At 48.1% G+C, this 18,492-nt stretch overlaps 9 protein-coding genes across 9 annotated transcripts; 4 read left to right on the forward strand and 5 right to left on the reverse strand.

The window, feature by feature from the left end:
• Positions 1 to 97: 97 nt before the first annotated feature.
• Positions 98 to 1,733, reverse strand: F5891DRAFT_754587 (uncharacterized protein). Its single transcript, XM_041373119.1, has 2 exons — positions 526 to 1,733; positions 98 to 475 (listed from the first exon to the last, which is right to left on the reverse strand). Exons 1-2 carry the CDS (start codon positions 1,411 to 1,413, stop codon positions 203 to 205), a joined length of 1,161 nt encoding a protein of 386 aa, XP_041230272.1. The 5' UTR covers positions 1,414 to 1,733; the 3' UTR covers positions 98 to 202.
• A 223-nt stretch (positions 1,734 to 1,956) lies between these two features.
• Positions 1,957 to 2,313, reverse strand: F5891DRAFT_897781 (uncharacterized protein; the record flags this gene model as incomplete). Its single annotated transcript, XM_041373399.1, has 1 exon — positions 1,957 to 2,313. A coding segment is annotated over one exon (357 nt), but the record flags the coding sequence as incomplete, so codon positions are not given.
• A 1,035-nt stretch (positions 2,314 to 3,348) lies between these two features.
• On the forward strand, positions 3,349 to 4,159 carry F5891DRAFT_1012406 (uncharacterized protein). The gene is made up of 2 exons (XM_041360726.1): positions 3,349 to 3,446; positions 3,505 to 4,159. The coding sequence occupies exon 2, from the start codon at positions 3,665 to 3,667 to the stop codon at positions 4,007 to 4,009; it is 345 nt and encodes a 114-aa protein (XP_041230274.1). The 5' UTR covers positions 3,349 to 3,446; positions 3,505 to 3,664; the 3' UTR covers positions 4,010 to 4,159.
• A 503-nt stretch (positions 4,160 to 4,662) lies between these two features.
• F5891DRAFT_1140216 (P-loop containing nucleoside triphosphate hydrolase protein) lies at positions 4,663 to 7,474 on the reverse strand. Its single transcript, XM_041364885.1, has 6 exons — positions 7,452 to 7,474; positions 6,734 to 7,384; positions 6,087 to 6,679; positions 5,953 to 6,035; positions 5,518 to 5,896; positions 4,663 to 5,469 (listed from the first exon to the last, which is right to left on the reverse strand). Exons 2-6 carry the CDS (start codon positions 7,324 to 7,326, stop codon positions 5,162 to 5,164), a joined length of 1,956 nt encoding a protein of 651 aa, XP_041230275.1. The 5' UTR covers positions 7,327 to 7,384; positions 7,452 to 7,474; the 3' UTR covers positions 4,663 to 5,161.
• A 1-nt stretch (position 7,475) lies between these two features.
• On the forward strand, positions 7,476 to 9,346 carry F5891DRAFT_1012412 (uncharacterized protein). Its single transcript, XM_041360727.1, has 5 exons — positions 7,476 to 8,309; positions 8,361 to 8,392; positions 8,454 to 8,657; positions 8,709 to 8,996; positions 9,053 to 9,346. The coding sequence occupies exons 1-5, from the start codon at positions 7,826 to 7,828 to the stop codon at positions 9,170 to 9,172; spliced, it is 1,128 nt and encodes a 375-aa protein (XP_041230276.1). The 5' UTR covers positions 7,476 to 7,825; the 3' UTR covers positions 9,173 to 9,346.
• A 51-nt stretch (positions 9,347 to 9,397) lies between these two features.
• On the forward strand, positions 9,398 to 12,111 carry F5891DRAFT_1012415 (uncharacterized protein). Its single transcript, XM_041360728.1, has 10 exons — positions 9,398 to 9,890; positions 9,939 to 10,044; positions 10,107 to 10,157; positions 10,209 to 10,297; positions 10,353 to 10,437; positions 10,497 to 10,514; positions 10,563 to 10,614; positions 10,661 to 10,879; positions 10,930 to 11,644; positions 11,698 to 12,111. The coding sequence occupies exons 1-10, from the start codon at positions 9,721 to 9,723 to the stop codon at positions 11,906 to 11,908; spliced, it is 1,716 nt and encodes a 571-aa protein (XP_041230277.1). The 5' UTR covers positions 9,398 to 9,720; the 3' UTR covers positions 11,909 to 12,111.
• An 18-nt stretch (positions 12,112 to 12,129) lies between these two features.
• On the forward strand, positions 12,130 to 15,751 carry F5891DRAFT_1103732 (WD40-repeat-containing domain protein). The gene is made up of 7 exons (XM_041363617.1): positions 12,130 to 12,549; positions 12,611 to 12,933; positions 12,984 to 13,667; positions 13,720 to 14,217; positions 14,266 to 14,529; positions 14,588 to 15,289; positions 15,349 to 15,751. Exons 1-7 carry the CDS (start codon positions 12,227 to 12,229, stop codon positions 15,552 to 15,554), a joined length of 3,000 nt encoding a protein of 999 aa, XP_041230278.1. The 5' UTR covers positions 12,130 to 12,226; the 3' UTR covers positions 15,555 to 15,751.
• Positions 15,752 to 15,796: 45 nt separating this feature from the next.
• Positions 15,797 to 16,839, reverse strand: F5891DRAFT_944946 (uncharacterized protein; the record flags this gene model as incomplete). Its single annotated transcript, XM_041374595.1, has 2 exons — positions 15,797 to 16,589; positions 16,646 to 16,839. The coding sequence occupies 2 exons, from the start codon at positions 16,837 to 16,839 to the stop codon at positions 15,797 to 15,799; spliced, it is 987 nt and encodes a 328-aa protein (XP_041230279.1).
• A 465-nt stretch (positions 16,840 to 17,304) lies between these two features.
• F5891DRAFT_945165 (uncharacterized protein) lies at positions 17,305 to 18,290 on the reverse strand (the record flags this gene model as incomplete). Its single annotated transcript, XM_041374607.1, has 2 exons — positions 17,305 to 18,004; positions 18,058 to 18,290. The coding sequence occupies 2 exons, from the start codon at positions 18,288 to 18,290 to the stop codon at positions 17,305 to 17,307; spliced, it is 933 nt and encodes a 310-aa protein (XP_041230280.1).
• Positions 18,291 to 18,492: the final 202 nt, after the last annotated feature.

The raw sequence follows: 18,492 nt of genomic DNA on the forward strand, positions 1-18,492 counted from the left end.
CATTGGTGTCGATTGGTCATGCTATCCAGTGTGGGAGCTGGTCTCCTTCCTGAGGAAGCAGGCTTTCTGCCTGGAAGACTCGTGTTTTTTCTTCATCTACCTGTGATTTTAATGTAGTGTGCTAGCTATAGCCAGTATCAACTATCTCAACTTTATTTGTATCGTAAAACTTGTTCCCGAACTATATGATACATCCAGAAGCTTACTTCTTCCCAACATTGCGATCAATGGATTGTGCGAAATGTACGTCCACTGGGCTATCCACGTGTTGCGAGTCATCTATGATCGTCGTTACTTGTACTGACATACGAGGGGGAGCTGATGTCGTCGAGGTAAGCGCAGAGGTCATACCAGTGCCGCGATCGGTGCTTAGTGAAGCATCGGAAGACATGGTGTTGGTACGAGTGGATACAATATCGAGTACTGGAATGGGTAACGCATGAAAGGCCTTGAGCGTGCTCGAAAGGTCGCCCAGCTGGAAGTAGTAAGATCAGACATGGACGGTGAACTACGAGACGCATATACCTTATTCATGACAGCGTCGATGGAAACCTTTCTCTCCGCAAACCGCTCCGCCAGTCTTGTGAATTCTTCATCCCGTTTCCTCTTCCCAAACACCTCGTCGTTGTCATCCGAATCCTCTCCTTCGGTCGCTTCATCGCTCTCACTGTCATCTTCCTCTTCTCCGAGTGTATCACTTCTCCTATTCTTCCCGGTCTCCTTCCTGGTGGTGCCTGCCTTTCCACCGCGCTCAGGTACATTATGACCCCGCGTAGTCCGCAAACCGACATTCTCCATATCGACATGCATCTTTGAAATCTCGCTCTGGAGCTCCAGAATATGCGATAGATGGGACCATAGTTCATCGTCAGCACCCGACCGCACCGGCATTGGCACATAGTCAGATAATTTCTGACCGGTGAACGGTTCATACATGACCTCCCTGGCTGGTTCATGATTGGGCGAAGAGTCGGATGTGAACAATGAGTTCTCGGCAGCGTTTGAGCTAAGATTGAGGGAAGATCCTTGGGGAGCATCCGGTCGTAGAGATGACCGCTCTGCAGCCTGAGGACCACTCGAGGGCAAGTATCCCTGGAGTTCGGCGAGAATGTCATCATGCGGTGTCAGAAACTTTGCTGGCTCGGTTGATTGTCCCAACGACTTCACGTCGCTTGATGTACTAGTAGCCGATGGATTTGGTCTGAGAACGTCCTGTTCAGTTTGAGTAGAGTATGTGCTGGGATCCCAGATGTGTTCGTGGACATCGTTGTGATCATCGTCTGTGATGGGAATTGCAGATTGTGATGAATGTCCTGTTAGTTCCACTGTCGAGCGGGAAGCTTTAGATATTTGATCTGGTTGGCTGAGAGCTTGGGTGTTGTTGGACTTTTTGCTTAGCCATGAGGAGAGCATGCTCTTGGCCACTGATACCGAGTAGTACGTTTGACAAAAACACGCTGTTATGTGTTGTAGGGTATTGCACAATCAGTGCGGTTTCCTCCAAACTCTGCCTCTTGAAACTCAGCTCTGAAGAATGCAACATGCGTAATGGCCAGGGATATAGGGTTCGGGATAAAACTGCTTGCTTATTAGCCGCTTGCTAATTAGCATCATGATGTTATTAACTAGCGGTGGTGGACCCGAAGAAAGTAATCAATAGAGGGAGAGTTAACAAGAACACACACAGTACGAGGGATCGACTGCTGAGATCAGAGGTTGTGCATGGGTACAATTTTACTCGGAAATCTCAGATACACCGATGGCACGCGCATCGGTAATAATCGATTTGGCTCACTACGATACAGCAGATACTAATCTACGTTGGACTTTCGGTGATACAACGAATTATGAATGAATCAAATGGCCATTGGTGGCCCTTCACCAGACACACGGCGGCGCTTTGCAGCTGGCTCCCGACGATCCCGACGATCTTGCTCAGGATGAAATAGATAATTCATCATGCTCCGCCACAATCTTCTCCCCATCCGACACACCATCAGGACAACGAATATCCTTCCAATTAACATGCACAGGATAATGGGTCTTATGTATCGGTCCAGCCCAATCGAAATCGAGCAGCATGAAGTGTTTGTTGTCTCCCACGATGAAATTGGTATCCTGAAGGTCGCCATGAACGTAGCCGTCATTGTAATCGTGTAACTCCCGGATGAGAGAGGTGATGGCCTCCTTCAGCGGTTGGCAGTCCAAAACAGCTATCTCACTGAGCAGTCGATATGAGCCAGGCCGTTGCGGGAAGCAACCATTATCAATATCAAGGGCATCCATAATCACCATATTCCAGCCGCCGGGTAAAGGATTGTAGGCAATAAGTTTGGGAGCGTGCCCCTTTCCTGGCATAGAATTTGTGGGCCTCAGGGGAGTAGTGCCTGACGAACTTGATACGCATCTTGTTCGTCAGACACTACGAGAATTCCTGAATGTGACCGGTTGAATTGGTATAACTCCGAGGATGAGGACATCCTAGATATGAATATTTGGGTTCGAGGGATGCCGTACCTGCGCCATTCTTGAGATAAGCGAGTCGTAGAGCAACAAGTGGATTAATGTGCCGTGCAACGGCAGGATGTCGTATGACGACATGAATACATCCACGCTCTACACCATTCGTGAACACTTCGGACAGTTCGGTTAACGGCTTCAACTCCACGCCTTGGTTTCCGATCGCGTCGAGTGAGTGTAGGTCGTTCGAATTGATCTTGACCTTCCAAATGATCAGATCGTCAGAATTAGACCTCGGGCATTGATCACTCACCTGCCGTAGCTCGAGATCGTCAGCGTCAACAGGTCAAGATGTGGCTTCTTCATGTCCCTGATAATCTTTTGGAGGGCGCTGACACTCTCTGTTGGTGCAATCTTGATCTCAAATACACGGCGAGGATCATCGCTCAAGACAATGCAGTTGAGTTTGTACTAATCTGATGTTGGGAGTAAGAGTAATAGTGTCTCGAGCGGTGACCACAGTGAGTAGGGATTCCGTGAAAAACTCCCCAAGTCTTGAGTTTTTGACACGTTATTACCTTGCGAAGCAAGGTCAGGTTCACATGGATCATTTTATGTGATTTCCAAATAATAGTAAATACAGTGACGCCATACAACGTGATACGATGATGCGAACTTATCACCTACCTCCGATTTCCCTTCCAATACTTGTCGTTTTCTGAATAACAAAGTAATAACTTAGACCGTGCAACTCCCTCGCGCCCAGAGCTCCGCCCACAGGGCGAAGCTAGCGCGCTTCCCTTCCAATATTCGTCGTTTTCGGACAACTCCCTTTTTTGTTAATATGTTGGTAATAATGTGATGAATAAATAAAAATTAATCCTATAATTTTACGCCGCACCCCTAAACATCGTATTTACTATCTATCTATCGAAACACCATGCAACCTAGTGTATTTGAACTGCTAAGTACCTCAGACAATCAATGTGCTTTCATTTTCAGTGAGTATAGACTGAGAATTACTGATATCGTTCTGGATCCCAGAGAGCCAAAGATTGGGAGCAACGCTGTGGAAGCAAAGAGAGCATTCTTGCGTTATCCCCCTGCATTTGTTATCATTCACCTCGACTTCTGCGATTTACCGCCATTGCACGGACTTCTGCCTCAGCACATACCAGTGTTACCTTGCGAAATTAAATTTTCCATGGGCACAGGTCCTTCTACAAGAATCACGCGGCGTCAACTCCCTGTAACACCAGCTTACGCATTTACTGACTTTAAAGCACAAGGACAGACAATTGATCACGTTTTAGTGGACATTGGAAGAACGACATGTTTTCGCCTATCTCCCTTCAATGCATACGTCGCACTATCCAGAAGTCACGGCCAAGAATGCATACGTCTTCTCAGAGACTTCGACAATGATCTATTCATTCAACATCCAAACGAAGACCTTCGGATAGAAGATAACAGGATTGAGCGACTCGCGGAGGAAACGAAAAAGCGTTTCTCGAGGACAGACAGTCTGACAGAAAACAAGGTACCATAGTGCAGTACACTGAAAGAAACAATGTAGTAGTAGCTATATAGTGATGTCAGAAGAAATCCTGGGACGAAGCCAGACTAAACGAGCACGATAGAGCTAGAAAAAGACGGAATGTGAGCAAGGTCCACGTCGGCAACGCCGACCCCTAGTTACATAACATGTAATTACATAACATGTGATTACATAACTGGTTAAAAACTCAGGGCAGGGGTGTATGTAGTGACCTGTTACGTACCACTCCGAGTGATAACAGGTGTCGAAAACTCAAATATGTGTCCCAGGAACATAGCCTGTCAACTCTCTCTAAGATATATAAGCTGAACACCCGAAAATCCCGAACAACTAGTCAAGATATGATCAATTAACTAATATAATGACATTTCAATAATTGCAACCTTGATGAACTTCTTCAACGATGTCGAGCGCAACGACACAATTGAGTCACCTTCGAACAGCACTCGCACAACTTTCAGATAGTATTCCCCTCGGAAACTCCATCGAGCACTATGCTCCAGATCCGAATAAGGTCGAACCTATGGCAGTACTGAAGCGGCACTAAATACTTGAATGTACTCGAGGTCACATTTGCACCCAGGACGAGTCGACATGAGAGTACTTGCTATTAAGGAGGACGCTCATCTTGATGCTCCTCGATTGTTGGACTTACTGTCGAAGAAGCTTGCCGGTGGAAGGGGTAAACAGGGCGCCTAAACAACAGGATACCGCAGTTGCAATGCCTTCGCGACTCGCCAAGGGCCTGTACAGTGGGCCTTGGCATTATAGTAGCGAAAACATGGATACACTTGAGTTCAATCCACGCTTGTGCAACACTGTTACCATATCCGAAGACCAAGGACAGACCGAGTACGAATATGCACTAAGTTACGGACTTTCAAATTGAAGTCAGAGGCTGTTTGATCTAAGACTAGAAGCTTGACATAGCCTGATGTGCTGCAACGTGTTGATGTCTAATATCGGTATGATACGAGAACTCCATATGCTCGCTGTGATGGCACATCGCATTCCGGTCGTTAAATTTAGCCAAATTACTTCACTGATAGTTTGAAGGGTGATGGTGCCACTGTTGATCATCAATTGCAACGTTGTTGCAGTGCTGGTAGGATAGTTGATTGCAGTGTGATAAACAACCTTCAATCAATCATCTATCGCTAGCACACCGAAGCGACCAACAGTAACAGGCTTGAAGTCCGCATCCTGGTATTCTTCTTCGTCGGTCGCATGTTTATCTTCATCGCTATCTTCACTGCCTTCATCAGGACTTTCGACCTCGTCAGTTTCATAGCCTGATCCTCCCTCATCATCTTCATCTAATTCTTGGGCGTGCTGGTCTGCATTGCGAATGAGCCAGATTCCGTTGCCCCCACTGGATCTAACAGTCGCTAAGTCGGTTCCCGGAGGCCAGAAAGCCCACGCTATCCTGCCCTCCGCGACGAGTCTCAGTACTATTAATGATTATTATCGAAGATCCTAAACAAATAAAAGATACTCACTGGCGTTGCCTGCACGGTGGATATCTGGCCTGCCTGCCTTTGCAGTAACCCAGCCTTTTTTGTTCGCATATGCGGTCATGATCTCCGTCGCTGTCCAGTGCATCTTGTCCTTCGCTGAAGGTTGTTTACCATCGCGCCAGGTGCGCTTGTCCTCAACGGGTGCGCTGTTCGTTGAAGGGTGTGTGAGACCCAGGATAGTCTCGAGAGGGAGAAGTTGCCCAATTTGGTGGATGCAAAATGGGATGGCGGAGACACGGGATATGGGTAATATTCCGCAGAGAACCTGAGTGTCCATCGGTGTGAAGGCGGGCATCACAAGCCCTGGGCAATCAACGAGACGGACATCAGGGCTCCAGAAAAGAGTTTGAAAATGCTTTGTCTGGTCGAGTATGTAAGACGAAGCTCTGTATCTTATGGATTAGGACTGTGGTTTACCTTTCCGGGGGTCCGTGATGCTCGAACTTTATGTATTCCGAACAGTGCATTGAGAAGGGATGACTTGCCAACGTTCGGTTGACCTGGGATGAGCTGTCAATTTTCAAATATGTGAAAGCACAAGAAAAATGTACCGATCAAACCGACAGTCAGAAATTCTGGCTCTTGCCATTCTAATTGTCCTTCACTATCACTAGCTTCCTGTTCTGGTTCTTGGGCGTCATCTGCGGTATCCTCTTTGCCTTTTCCCTTTGGCATAGCTGCGCCTCCGACGACACTCCCTACTTTCTTGCCATGGGCATGCAGCAAGCCATTCCAATCAATCTCGCGCTTGACTGGAGGATTCCAGCGCTTAAGCTTGGCCTCATCCGAGCGCACCCGTTCAGGGGGGATGAACATTTCTTCATGCACTTGACGCATGGCGCTAACCAAACGTTCTCTGAAGGGAAGGGGGAGGTGCGATTCATAGACTGGACGTCCTTGCTCGCCAACTTTTTGCTGATACGCCTCAACTTGGACGATGGGTAGTCCTGGGTGCCGCTTCCGAAGATATGCAGTCCATGCCTCAGCTCTTTCTGGACCTGCGATATCGACTTTTGTGAGAACGAGAATGACTTTCGCTCTTCGAGAGGTTAAATAGGACTCGAGCGAAGGCGGGAAGTGGAGCGGTGGACATCTAGAGTCCAAAAGACAAAGAAGGATTTGAGATATTTCTGTTACTCGCCAGCTGCACACTAACTTGTGAGACCAGAAATCAGATGCGTATAAATTTAGTATTTACAGTTGTCTCCAAACTTCGAGATTGCGCTCGAAATGGGTGGGAGGACAAGGCATTCTTTCTTGAACAGTAGTATCAGGAATACTTGGGCCAGCCGACGCTAGATCAGTGCCCGATGCATCTGGCTGATTGTTTTGATTGTGCCAACGTTCCACCATGGCGTCTGTTTGAGTCATCCATCTGCGAAAACAGCCTTGCTCATTGGCATCTACGTCATCTTTTGACATGGTGTACTTCCACTTCGGTCTCCTCGGGACATTAAGCTGATCGTTTACGGGATCGGTGCCAAACTGTGCATGATCAACACCGAGGAGGCATACATCAGCAGATATAGGCCTCGTCAAGGGCAAGGTAGCAGCCAAGTGCTTCGTGGTCTCCAGGAAGACAGGATCAATCTTGACGAATTGTGATTGAAGCTTCCTTGCGGCCCTAGATGCGTCATCTGCTAAAAGCCTAGCGTCAAGTGAATGGCCGAGTTTCGGAGGTCTCCTGAAATTCTTCCTGCGCGGTTGTGCTTCAGGTGGGGCTACGTCACCACGTTTGACGGCACGCTTCAGCTGCAGCTCGGCCTTGCGTTGCTTACCCGATCTGCGCATTTGACACAAAGTTCAACGTTCAGAGCAGATTGCGGTTAGCTTGGCGGTTTTGAGCTTTCTGGGGAAAGCCGAAAAGACAAAATTGGCCTCGGAGTCTCACAGAGTCTCACGCGTGTACAGCGTACCTAGGCCTGGATAGTACCTAATTAATAACTTTCAAGGCACTTGCAGTTCTCGAAGGATATCATCACCGCAGCCCGCAATTTACTGCGGACTTGTACAATCACCGAATTCCTGGAGAATGCACGACGTGGATAAGCGCGTAGGATTAATGGCTATGTAAGCATTCCGCGTAATACTTATGTGCTGACGCAGCCCACTGCCTTGTTCGGCAGAACTTGCTTCTTGCGATAGGTTCGGGCACGTCTGAATCTCGAACAACATCACCGAAGCGGCGTATAAAAGAACGCGCTGAATCATGCCGACAGTACATACCATCATTTTACAATTCCTTAATCTTCCTTCCTTACTACCACCACCACCCACCCATCATTAGAAAATGGCCGGCAAGGCAGAACAGAACGTTGTCATTGTTGGCGGCGGATACGCTGGGTTCCAAGTTGCTAAACTGCTCAGCAAAAAATTGGACCCGAGAAGATACAACCTCATTCTTATTAACTCCCGCTCTTATGCCGTTGCCCTTCCTGCGGCCGTTCGTCTTGTCGTCGACGCAGAGTCTAAGTTGGAAGAAACCGCATTCGTCAAGCTTGACAGGATCTACGCGAATGGCAATGGCGAGACAAAAGTCGGTGTTGTGACCAGCATTGAGGCACAGCCTGGCGTCCCGGGGGGTGCCGTCGTCCTTGCCAACGGGGAGCGCATTTCATATGCAGTGCTTATTTTGGCCACTGGCTCGACATCCAGTGGTCCCTGTGCTATCCCAGAAAACGAGGATGATGTCCTGCCATTTGTTAACGCATGGCGCCAAAAGTTCGCCAAAGCAAACCACGTTGTGCTCATTGGCGGGGGTGCCGTTGGTATCGGTGAGTATGCGCAAGGTATCATCGTGTCGTTACTAATGCAATACGTCTCAGAGTTGGCTGGTGAAGTCAAAGATCTTTACCCGGTGAATTTCTTTTTTCAAATTTTGTCAGGCCACGGCAGTTCTGACGAATTACGCAATACAGACAAAGAAAGTTACCATTGTCCACGGTGGTAATCAGCTTATCAACGCTACCTATGGCAACTCGCTCCGAAAGGGACTGGAGAAACGCCTTCATGCTCGCGGTGTTGAATTCATGTTCAATGAATACATCGATGACATTCCAGAGCCGGGTGTCGTTGGTGTCACTACTCGCAGTGGAAAGCTAATTTCAGACGCCGACTTAGTGGTACGTGCACTGTTGTATGTGCACATCTAACCAGCTCACCGGCACATACAGGTATCTGCTCGTGGGGGCCGCCCCAACACTGAGTACGTGACTTCCCTTGGTGAAGACACTGTGAACGGCCATGGCTTCGTTAAGATCAAGCCAACCATGCAACTGCTCAATCACCCATCCATCTTCGCTGTGGGGGATATCATCGACTGGACTGAGCAGAAGCAGATAGCCAAGCTCATGTGGCATGTTCCCGTTATCGTGGCGAATGTAGTGAGCTTCTTGAATGGAGTCGCACCGACAAAGAAATACGCGGGTGCACCTGAGATCATTGTGATCACGAATGGAAAGGTGAGTCAGAAGCCAGGGGAGTTATTGTGGCTTGACCCTGACATGATTCGTTATAGAAAGGCGGCATGGGCTACTTCGGGTTCTTGGGAGGATTTACCTTGGGTGATTGGTTTGCCTGGCTGGTCAAGTCGAGACATTTCATGGTCCCACACTTCAGGAAGGATCTCGGTTACTGATTGTGTTAGGAAGTGTTCGTTGGACCTTGGATAGCTGCATACCTTCTACTTAGCTTTTACGGGTGTATCGTACCTCTTTTATGTTTTCTATAATTGCATTCTAGTCATTACGAGTCCAGGCCATCTGTGAAAAAATGCAGGGTGATCTAATGAACCCACAATAATGGACCGTCATCAGCCTTGATATCAAAACGGCCTGTTAAGCAGGTGTGAGGGTCTGCGGATGTAATTCGGCGTCGAAGGCTCGATAGCCGATCAAGTTGTCCAGGTATTTTGTTACGAGTTGTATCAGATGATTTGCCAGCTCGAACACTGCTTGAGAGCAGCTTTGATGACCATAAAGAGGAAGGTCAGTGCTAGTCTGTTGTTCTCTGCCTACTAACGTTAGATTTAATGATAGCCTGTCCCACGCCGACTCCCTCGCAATAATATCATAGCCCTTCTCAAAACACACGTTCCGTTTTTCATTACACGATTCGCGCCAGCCTGAGGACTAGGACTTATTTCAGGAGTACAAGTACAACTCTCTCTTTGTTGCTCCTTCCATCATGCCCCCACCACGTCCAAGCACAGCCACAACAATGGCACTTGATTCTTCCAGCGGCAGGCGTGTTCCTCGAAACAGGGACTTTCTCAATAAACATGGTCACCGTCATCATTCCTATGACCCAGAGAAAGCTCCGTATCCTCTAAGTTACGATAGACAAGTCCTAGAGCTGTGAGTTTGTCCGTTACTGTGCCTGACCGGCGGCTAAGCCCGTTATAGGGAGAACATGGATCACAGCTTCGTCATGCACGTCGAGAAATCAGTTTCGGTCGTCCAATTTCCAGATCACGACTCTCCAAAACGCTCTCTCGATCTTGGCTGTGGGGTAAGTCACGTCTTACATCACATCTTCTTTCAGTTACGTGACAATACTTGTGTGTTTCATAGGGGGGGACGTGGATACTTGATGCTGCGAAGGAATGGCCAGATTGCAAATTCGTGAGTACTTCCATTCTTGATATCAGAATGGAGTTTACAGACGCCACAAAGGTCGGGTTTGACCTCGTGGATGTACAAGTCCCGACATCATTACTCGAGCCAGATGTTGCGAATCGCATCTCGTGGGTCCACGGTAATTTGTGAGTAATACGTTTGAACCAACGTGTAAACCGGTCTAAGGAATCCCTTGATGAGTTTGACGACGAAACTCCCATTCGACGATGACGAATTCGATCATGTTCACATGCACGGCTTAGGCCGGGGTATCCCTGAGAACAAGGTATGTTAGCATATACTCATACTGTATTAATGGACACATTCTGAATATGCTGGCTCCAGTGGGGTGTTCTCTTTGAGGTGAGATCATTCTCCTCCTTTGCAGCTGTATCTTGATTGTCTCCCAAGGAAGTGAACCGTGTCCTACGACCGGGTGGGGTTGTTGAAGTCCTCGAACATGGTACATCATTATATTGCCTTCACGTTTCCCTTCTGACTAATCCCAGATATCCTATTCCCCACACTGCCTACCTGGTTCACGGCGCCTTTGCGAGCACGCAATAAGCGTTCAGATTCTGTTCACTATCCCAACGGCTCGCATAATCGCATTGACAAACCACCCTCGTCACAACCAGACATCCCTCCCCTACCTCATGATCATGCACTACTCGAAAGCTTGTATTATGCTGTATTTGAGAACCGATTTATCAACTTACGTCCAACAGGTATGTTGTACTGTATGTGTGTGATCTCAATTGCATCTGACGTGCATTAGCTATTCTCCCAATATATTTCACCTCGAATTTCCGTCGCGTAATATCTGCACCTATTGTCCATTTCCGCATGCCTGCATTACCCCCTTTACAAGCATTACCACAACCGTTACCACCAAATGCGCTCCTCATGGAAGCTTCATTATCCTCGGACAGATCTGAAACCACCTCACAACCTCATGCGCCTCTCACTCCTGTCACGCCTCGTCCCTTCGCCGTCTCATTCTCGTCTACTAACTCCTCTGCTACAAGTAAATCAGCGTCATCGGGGGAATCGTCGTTATTCAGCCATATGGAGAGTTCCACGCTTTCATGCCCAACAACGAGTCCCGCGGATTGCTCGCCACATTCACTAGCACTCTCGTGCGATACAACCAACACCCTGAGTTCTGAAACAGAAACAGCTCATGTCATGAAAAAACCGCTCTATATCGTTGATAGTTCAGCGGCCGAGAGTACATCTATGGGCGTTGCTGCTTCACAGTCCCTGATTCCTCTCGATGAGATCGACAAGCTTAGCGAACGTTCACTCGCTATGCAACTATATTGGTCATATCAAAGTGTACTGGGGTGCCAAGAGGCTATGTACGAGGAGCTCTTGGATCGCACGAGGAATCGTACAGGGCAATTAACAGAGTGTGGGTGGGATACCGATCTGGAGCTATCCGAACTTGAGAGTCGGACGAAGTTCGAGATACTGGTAGATCGCTATGAGCGGCGAGTACCACTTTCTCTGATGCATGCTTATAATTGCTGAACCAGTTGCGTAGCGATATGCAGGCGCGAATATCCTTGTGGTGTTCACTTGCTGAACTGGGATGGTCTGTTCCTCCGCGGGAGGCAATGTCGAAGGCAGAACTTGTGGAGGAGGAGAGACTCTATCAGGCTATGCTTAAAGCGCGACGGTTTGCCTCTGAGGAAGACCTGTACACACCCTGCCGGTCTGTGCGGATATTCGTGGGTTACAAGGATATACAGTGATTTCACTGCTTCCTGATGTTTCCATTCTTATTCATGTTATTTGCTTTGGTGTTTATGTATATTCCTCTTGGAGCGTCGAGACTCTCTTTCGAGGATGATGCGCTGTACATATTAAAAAGGTTGACTTTGTAGCGATATGTACACGAGGTTTGTAGCGGCACCGTGTTCTGCTATAATGACAAGTGGTTTTGCATAGAGTGAAATTGTGATCGATTTCCTTTCTGGAACATACACCGGCAAACGCCGCCGAAGTGGCGGTGACATTTTTTGCAAAAGTCCTGTGAATGCTTCGCGATCGCTCGAAATCTCAGAACGCTCATGGCCGCGGTCAAGGTCATAAATCACACTCCTTTCGTTCCCCGTCTACCAAAGGATGTCCCACTCCCACCAAGTCCTGCAGACTCGACAAGTCCACCACCCCCGGTGAAGAAGAAATCGAGAAAGAGCAAAACGAAGGAGAAGGAGAAAGTTAAGGAAGGCGTGCAGGAGATAAGGAGGCAAGGAGAGCAAGAGAGAGGGAATGCGAATGAACAACACGAAAGCGAGATGCCACAACCAGAGCCGCTGAAGCCTCTGACATGGGCATCCCTGACTGATTCGAACTCCAATTCACATCCACCAATATTCACGAAAGACGGGAGGTGCGTAGATTTCATGGACATACGACATATCCGATGTAATTAATCTGCTTGTTTTGATCAGCCACTTCTTTTCTATTGCCAGGGAAAGAATCAAGATACATTCTACATCATCTGGCAAGGTCATTTCTACATTACCAGGACCACAGGATGATGGTCACCAGGATATCATCACATCTGCTATACTAAGTGCAAACAATGCATTTCAGCTCATCACCGTATCTCTGGACGGCACCATCAAAGTCTGGGATTTTCTCGAAGGCATATTGTTGCACACAATCAATCTCGAACAGCCTATCCATCACGTGTGCGGGCATGAAAAGATAAAAGATTACGTTTTTGTCGCCACTGCAAAAGCGAAGAAGAAGGGAAGCAGTGATGGTAACGGTGAGTGCTATGGTCTATAACGTACAATAAGTTTTTTATTTGCGGTGCAGAACAACCAAAATCAAACCGGTCTGCAAAGGCTTCTTCCGAAGAGAGCTGTATTATCTTGCGTGTGTCGCTCAAGCCTCAAAATCCTGCTTCAGGTGCGAAATGGCACAAGTCATCTCAGATCACGCCAGTTGGCAAGACCAGGTATACGGCTGGGCTTGCTGTATCTGCAAGTGGTGAATGGTTGATTGCGGTCGCTGGTCACAAGGCATACGTTGCACAAATGTCTGCACTGAAGTCTGGATTTACAAAATACGTTTCACCCGATGCATTGACATGTTTGGCGGTCCATCCATTAGAGGACTATTTTGCGACGGGGGACGCAAAGGGTGTCGTGCGATTATGGTACTGCTTGAACCAGGCCAGGCCAGTAGTTGCTAACGTAGAAAAGCGATCGCAAACGTCTGAGCTTCATTGGCACGCCCATGCAGTTTCATCTGTTGCGTTTACGACGAACGGGGCGTATTTGTTATCTGGTGGTGAAGAAGCTACTCTCGTCATATGGCAGCTGCACTCTGGCAAGAAAGAGTTCGTGCCCCGAGTTGGCTCTCCCATCAAAAATGTTGTGGTCTCACGCAGTTCTGCTGCTGAAGAAGAATACCTTCTCGGGCTGGCGGATGCAAGTTTTGCATTCATCAGTTCTGCCACGCTCAAGTTATCGCGAGTTTTTTCTCGCATAAAACTAGGTGCGTCCTTCTATATGTCATATGAACCTGCTCAATTACATTGTAAACTCAGACTCTGCTACGTCAAGTGCCTGGGCGTCCTCGTCCTCTGCCACACCACTTGCAGTCCACTCGCTATCATCGACACTCGTTCTCCCCTCTTCCCATCCTTCTTCACTGCAAACTTATTCTCCCTCGTCATCCACACTCGTCGCAGAGCTGGAGGTGTCGCCTTCAAATCGAGTGTCAAGACAAGAAGAAAAGATGTTAGAGCCCTCACGAGTAGAACGTGTGGTTATCTCGTCGTCAGGAGAGTGGATGGCGACTGTCGATCGGCGGGAAGGAGATGAGTCATTCCGTGGCGAGATATACCTCAAGATATGGTGGTGGGACAAGAAATCTGCTTTTTGGATATTGAATACCAGAGTCGACCGGCCACACGGCTTGAATGAGGTCACATCTATGTCTTTTAGTCCGTCCGATGAAAATTGGCTGGTGACTACTGGTGAGGATAGAAACGTCAAAACTTGGAGAATACGGAGTACGAAGGATAAGAAGGGCAATGTGGAAGGTATGTGTAGATGTTCATGTGGACCTGTAGTTTGTGACGGCCTTTTAGTTTCCTGGACCTCAAGATCATCTTTTGGCTTCCGTCTTGAGATGCCCAGAGACTCGGCTTGGTCTCCGGATGGCTCTCTTCTGGCTGTTGCGCTCGACGGCTCTGTGGCATTGTATGATTCAATATCGAATGCACTTCACTTCACAATAGTGTGTTCAGAATGCCCAAAAATATCGTCCCTACGCTTCATTGGGCATCATGGCCAGTATATTGCGGTTCTTGGCGGCCCCAATCTTGTTGTCTGTGATATTATCAACCGCTCTGGTACGTCTCTTCACTTGATTAACGATCTGCATCAAATTGAAGATTGAACATACTTTAGTACGTTGGCATCGTCGGCACAACCACCCTTATGTCACTCTTGTACCTCATCCTTACCAAGATACCTTCGTAACGATTCATCGGTCACCTTCAGACACGACTATTGAGCTCATGGTCTACTCCATCTCGTCGTCGACTCCCCTGCTTTCACAGATGTTACCGTTCGGGATACGGAATTTAGTTTGGTACCCCGTTCCAAATCGTTTCGCTCGCAGCCGGAAGTTTTCTCTTGTGGGAGTTACGCATGCTTTCGGTGTCGTGCTTCTAGGACACGACATCAACATAACCGATGAGGCAAGTGTGTCAACGAAAGCACTCCAAAATGGGCTGGCGGTGCCCAAGGGGTCTCTCTTTGAGGAGATGTTTGGTGTACCGGCTCTTACCGATGTCTCTCATAATGCTGTAGCGTCGACAATCGATACCTCCCTTCCCTGGAAAAGCAGTGAGACGGGAAGTGTCTTCGTTGCCCCTGCTTACCTCATGCCGCCGATGGAAAGTTTGTTCGAGCCGTTGATCAACGGCTTCCTCAAGCTGCGGCTAAAGGAAAATGTGGATGAAGAGCATCAGAGTGGCATTCAGGGTGTTGCTGATGAAATGACTGCTGAACCTATGGACATCGAAGAACCTGCTTTTATAGAGATGGGCAAAGTATCGAAGGATGACGTCCTTGACACATTTATACCATTCTTCAAGGACATCACAGGTAAATCATTCTCACTCAGGCATCTCTTGTGAATGGCTACTCAACGGATTTATCCAAAGGTCTGCCTGATTACCCGTTCCATTCCGACACTCGTCCGGTCGCATTGACACTCCCAACCACTCCATCTTCCCATCATGCGAAACCTGCACCCCGAACAGTTGCTTCCCAAAAGCCGAACCCTAATGTATCCCCAAAAAAGCAAGCTTCCACGCCATCTGTGCCAGCCAAGACTGGCAAAAAAAGAAGTAGACATTCTCTAGTTTGAATATAAAATATCTATTATCGGGCACAAGGTGTAATTCATCCAGCCGCGTGGACTCCTCATCGAGATTGTTGTTTCAGCACATCGCATTTTATTTTTAAGCCGTTGTTGCATTTTACCCTCACGCTTCGCATGTTGCCGATGTAGCCAAGTTTCTATACTGTTGTTGATATAAGGAATGTTGTGTTGTGTGTCATTTCACGCTCGTGTTGTAAGAATTATTGCCTTCTCAACTAGTACCACACCTACTTCCCAGCGTCGCGTCCTCTCAAGGAATGTTTGAAGCTCAACAGGAGCGAAGCTCCGTGGATCACGTCCTGTGAAGGGGTAGGACCGATGGACAAAGACGTGCTGACCTTTCCCGCGGCAAGTGAGAGTAACGAAAGTGCTGAACTGGTGCGCGGATTCGATGACCCAAATGGCGGCCAGAGCCTGCTCAAGCCGGCGGCGGCGCTACCATTGTCTCTTCCTGCCCGTCTACGTTTCGTCTGTCTGTCGCAAGCCCACTCGAGCGTCAGGCCTCTCTTGCTATATCGTACGTCCTTTTTATCGCGGGTAGGGCTACGAACTTCACCTCTTCTGTCGGACACTGAACTTGGAGCTGTTGGTGATGAAGGAAGGTGTTGCCACAGTTCCTGGACGCCTGTTGTACTTCCCGCTGTCGGTCGTGCTTCGTGCAAAGCCTTGGGTGATTTCGAAGACATCAATGAACCCAAGGAGTTTAGGAGAGGTTTGACCTGCAGTGATTTCTTCGGTAGATCATGATTGACATCGCTCTCTTGTTCTTGCAGGGATGGTGTCACGGTTATGCGTGACTTCTCAGAACGAACAGATGGCGGACTCATGGGCTGTAAAGTATCGTTTACCGATGGCGAAGAGACGCGTCGGAGCACTGATAGAGATTGCACAGAAAGCTGGTGATCCAGGGTTTGGGAAACGGAATTCCGTATCTGAAGCGGTAAGCAAGGCGCGCTCGGTTGACTACGTTTTGCCATTTGGCGCTTGTTTTGAAACCAGATCGTGATGGTTTTGTAGTCCCTGTTTACCGAGGTAAGTGGTTTGTGTGGCGAGAAACTTTGCTGACAGCCTCATACATGCCAAGCTCGCCTGCAAGTTGATTCTTCCTGTGCCTTGACGGATGCGTGTCTTTTTGATAGAGCGATTCCAGACGCATAAGCTGTGTGGGTGACATGCGGTGCCTCTTCCTCGGAGAATCGATCCGTATTTCTGCTTCTGCTTCTGCTTCTGGTGATGGCTGACTGACGTCGGGCTGCGGAGCGGGTATCATGTTCTCTTTGTGTTGATTAGAAGTCGGGGTCTTGGATCGTCGCGTTGAACGAGTGGCACGGGTAGTAGATGTCATAGATATGTGCGTTATTAAAAGTAATATAGGCTGTGAGGGAGATGCGAGAGTAGAATGATGGTCCGAAGAAATGTGCAATAGCAATTGAACACGACCCAGCGGCTAACGAGTCCAACGCGTCGTGGTCACGTGGGCAAAATCAACCAACCGACCCATCTAGATTTTTCCACTATGTAGAAAGGTTTCATTCTATAGCTCATGCTGACTGGAAAAGAATAGGTGCAATAGATATAAATAATTTTATACATGCCATGGACGCCAAAGTATGATGCAGTAAAGCAAACATCTCGTAGGTATCAAATAAAAACCGAATAATGACTGAAATACAACAGCTTCCTTAGTAGGTATTGCACACGAAGAGAAAGGTATAGAATTACTGATGGTAAAATATCAACGACGCGCCATAAAACCAAGGAGCGTCAAGGCAGCTTCGACATCCTCTGATTGAGGGGACTTCTTCAAGTCAGAAAACAGGCCTTTGTTGTTCTCCTCTCCACTAAAGTGCGAGGGAGAACTGCTCTGGGGAGAGAGGTCGATGCATCGGACACTAGAATCAGGGGTGAGGGCTTCATATGACCCGTCATCTGAGCCACCGCCGTGACTCAAAGAGGGGAGATAAGGGAGGTCGTCTTCCTCTTCTCCATCGTCAACCCGCTTGTCTCGCCTCGCTTTGAGACAGGCCCATTCTAACGAACGCCAGGTTTTTGATCGTGAGGGAAGGCCAGCCAGTCTAGCTTCCTCAGCACCTGGGGAGGACTGCGGGACGATGGGGGATGATGGGATGTGTTTCCATAACTCCGAAGGACTTGAAGACGATTGAGCACGGACGTTAGTAGTCCGTGGAGTGAGAGGAGTGGGAGGTGCTTGATTGGTGGATAGGAGTAATGACGGTGATGGTCTCTCAGATAACTGAGCGATTTTATCAAGCGAGACAGAGAAGGAAGATATGGATTTATTAGGACGGTGCTGTTTCAGATGACGCGATTGAGGTGCGTGAATTTTTGGAGGATTATTCTCATTCCAGATAAGGGATTTTCGCTTCTCTGTCTGGCGTTTGTTTTGGAACCAGTTGGTCACAGATTTGAGTTCCCTAAAGTACATGTCAGTTCAAGGTCTATTACAACTTGTATCGTATCAACGTACATCCCGAACTCCATAGCCAAAGCGAGGCGCTGCTCCCGAGTTGGATGGTGAGACAGTTCGAGTAGTTGCTGGAGAGCCTTGAGTTGCTGGGGGGTATTGCGTCGTCTGATATAGGGTACATGTGTACTAACAGGAGGATTTGCTTCTGAGATCGACGTATCAGCAATAGACGTATTGGAATGAGTTACAGTCGAGATCGTTGAGGAAGAGGCAGACCGTTGAAGTGGGGGCATGGTGATACAAGAAATGGAAATGTACGATGTGTGATTATGTACTTAGCACATACGTTTGCTGTGTGCTGGTGGTGGTGACAGTGTGAAGTAGGGTCATAAGGTTTGATCTGTTCAATACGCGTTACGCGACATGGTTCAAATAAGACACGTGACCACGTGACCTAAACACTGAGGTCACGTGTCGCTTCAATGATAAATTCAG

This window comes from Suillus fuscotomentosus (genome assembly GCF_016647785.1).
Source record: "Suillus fuscotomentosus strain FC203 chromosome Unknown F5891scaffold_9, whole genome shotgun sequence".
Lineage (NCBI taxonomy): Eukaryota > Fungi > Basidiomycota > Agaricomycetes > Boletales > Suillaceae > Suillus > Suillus fuscotomentosus.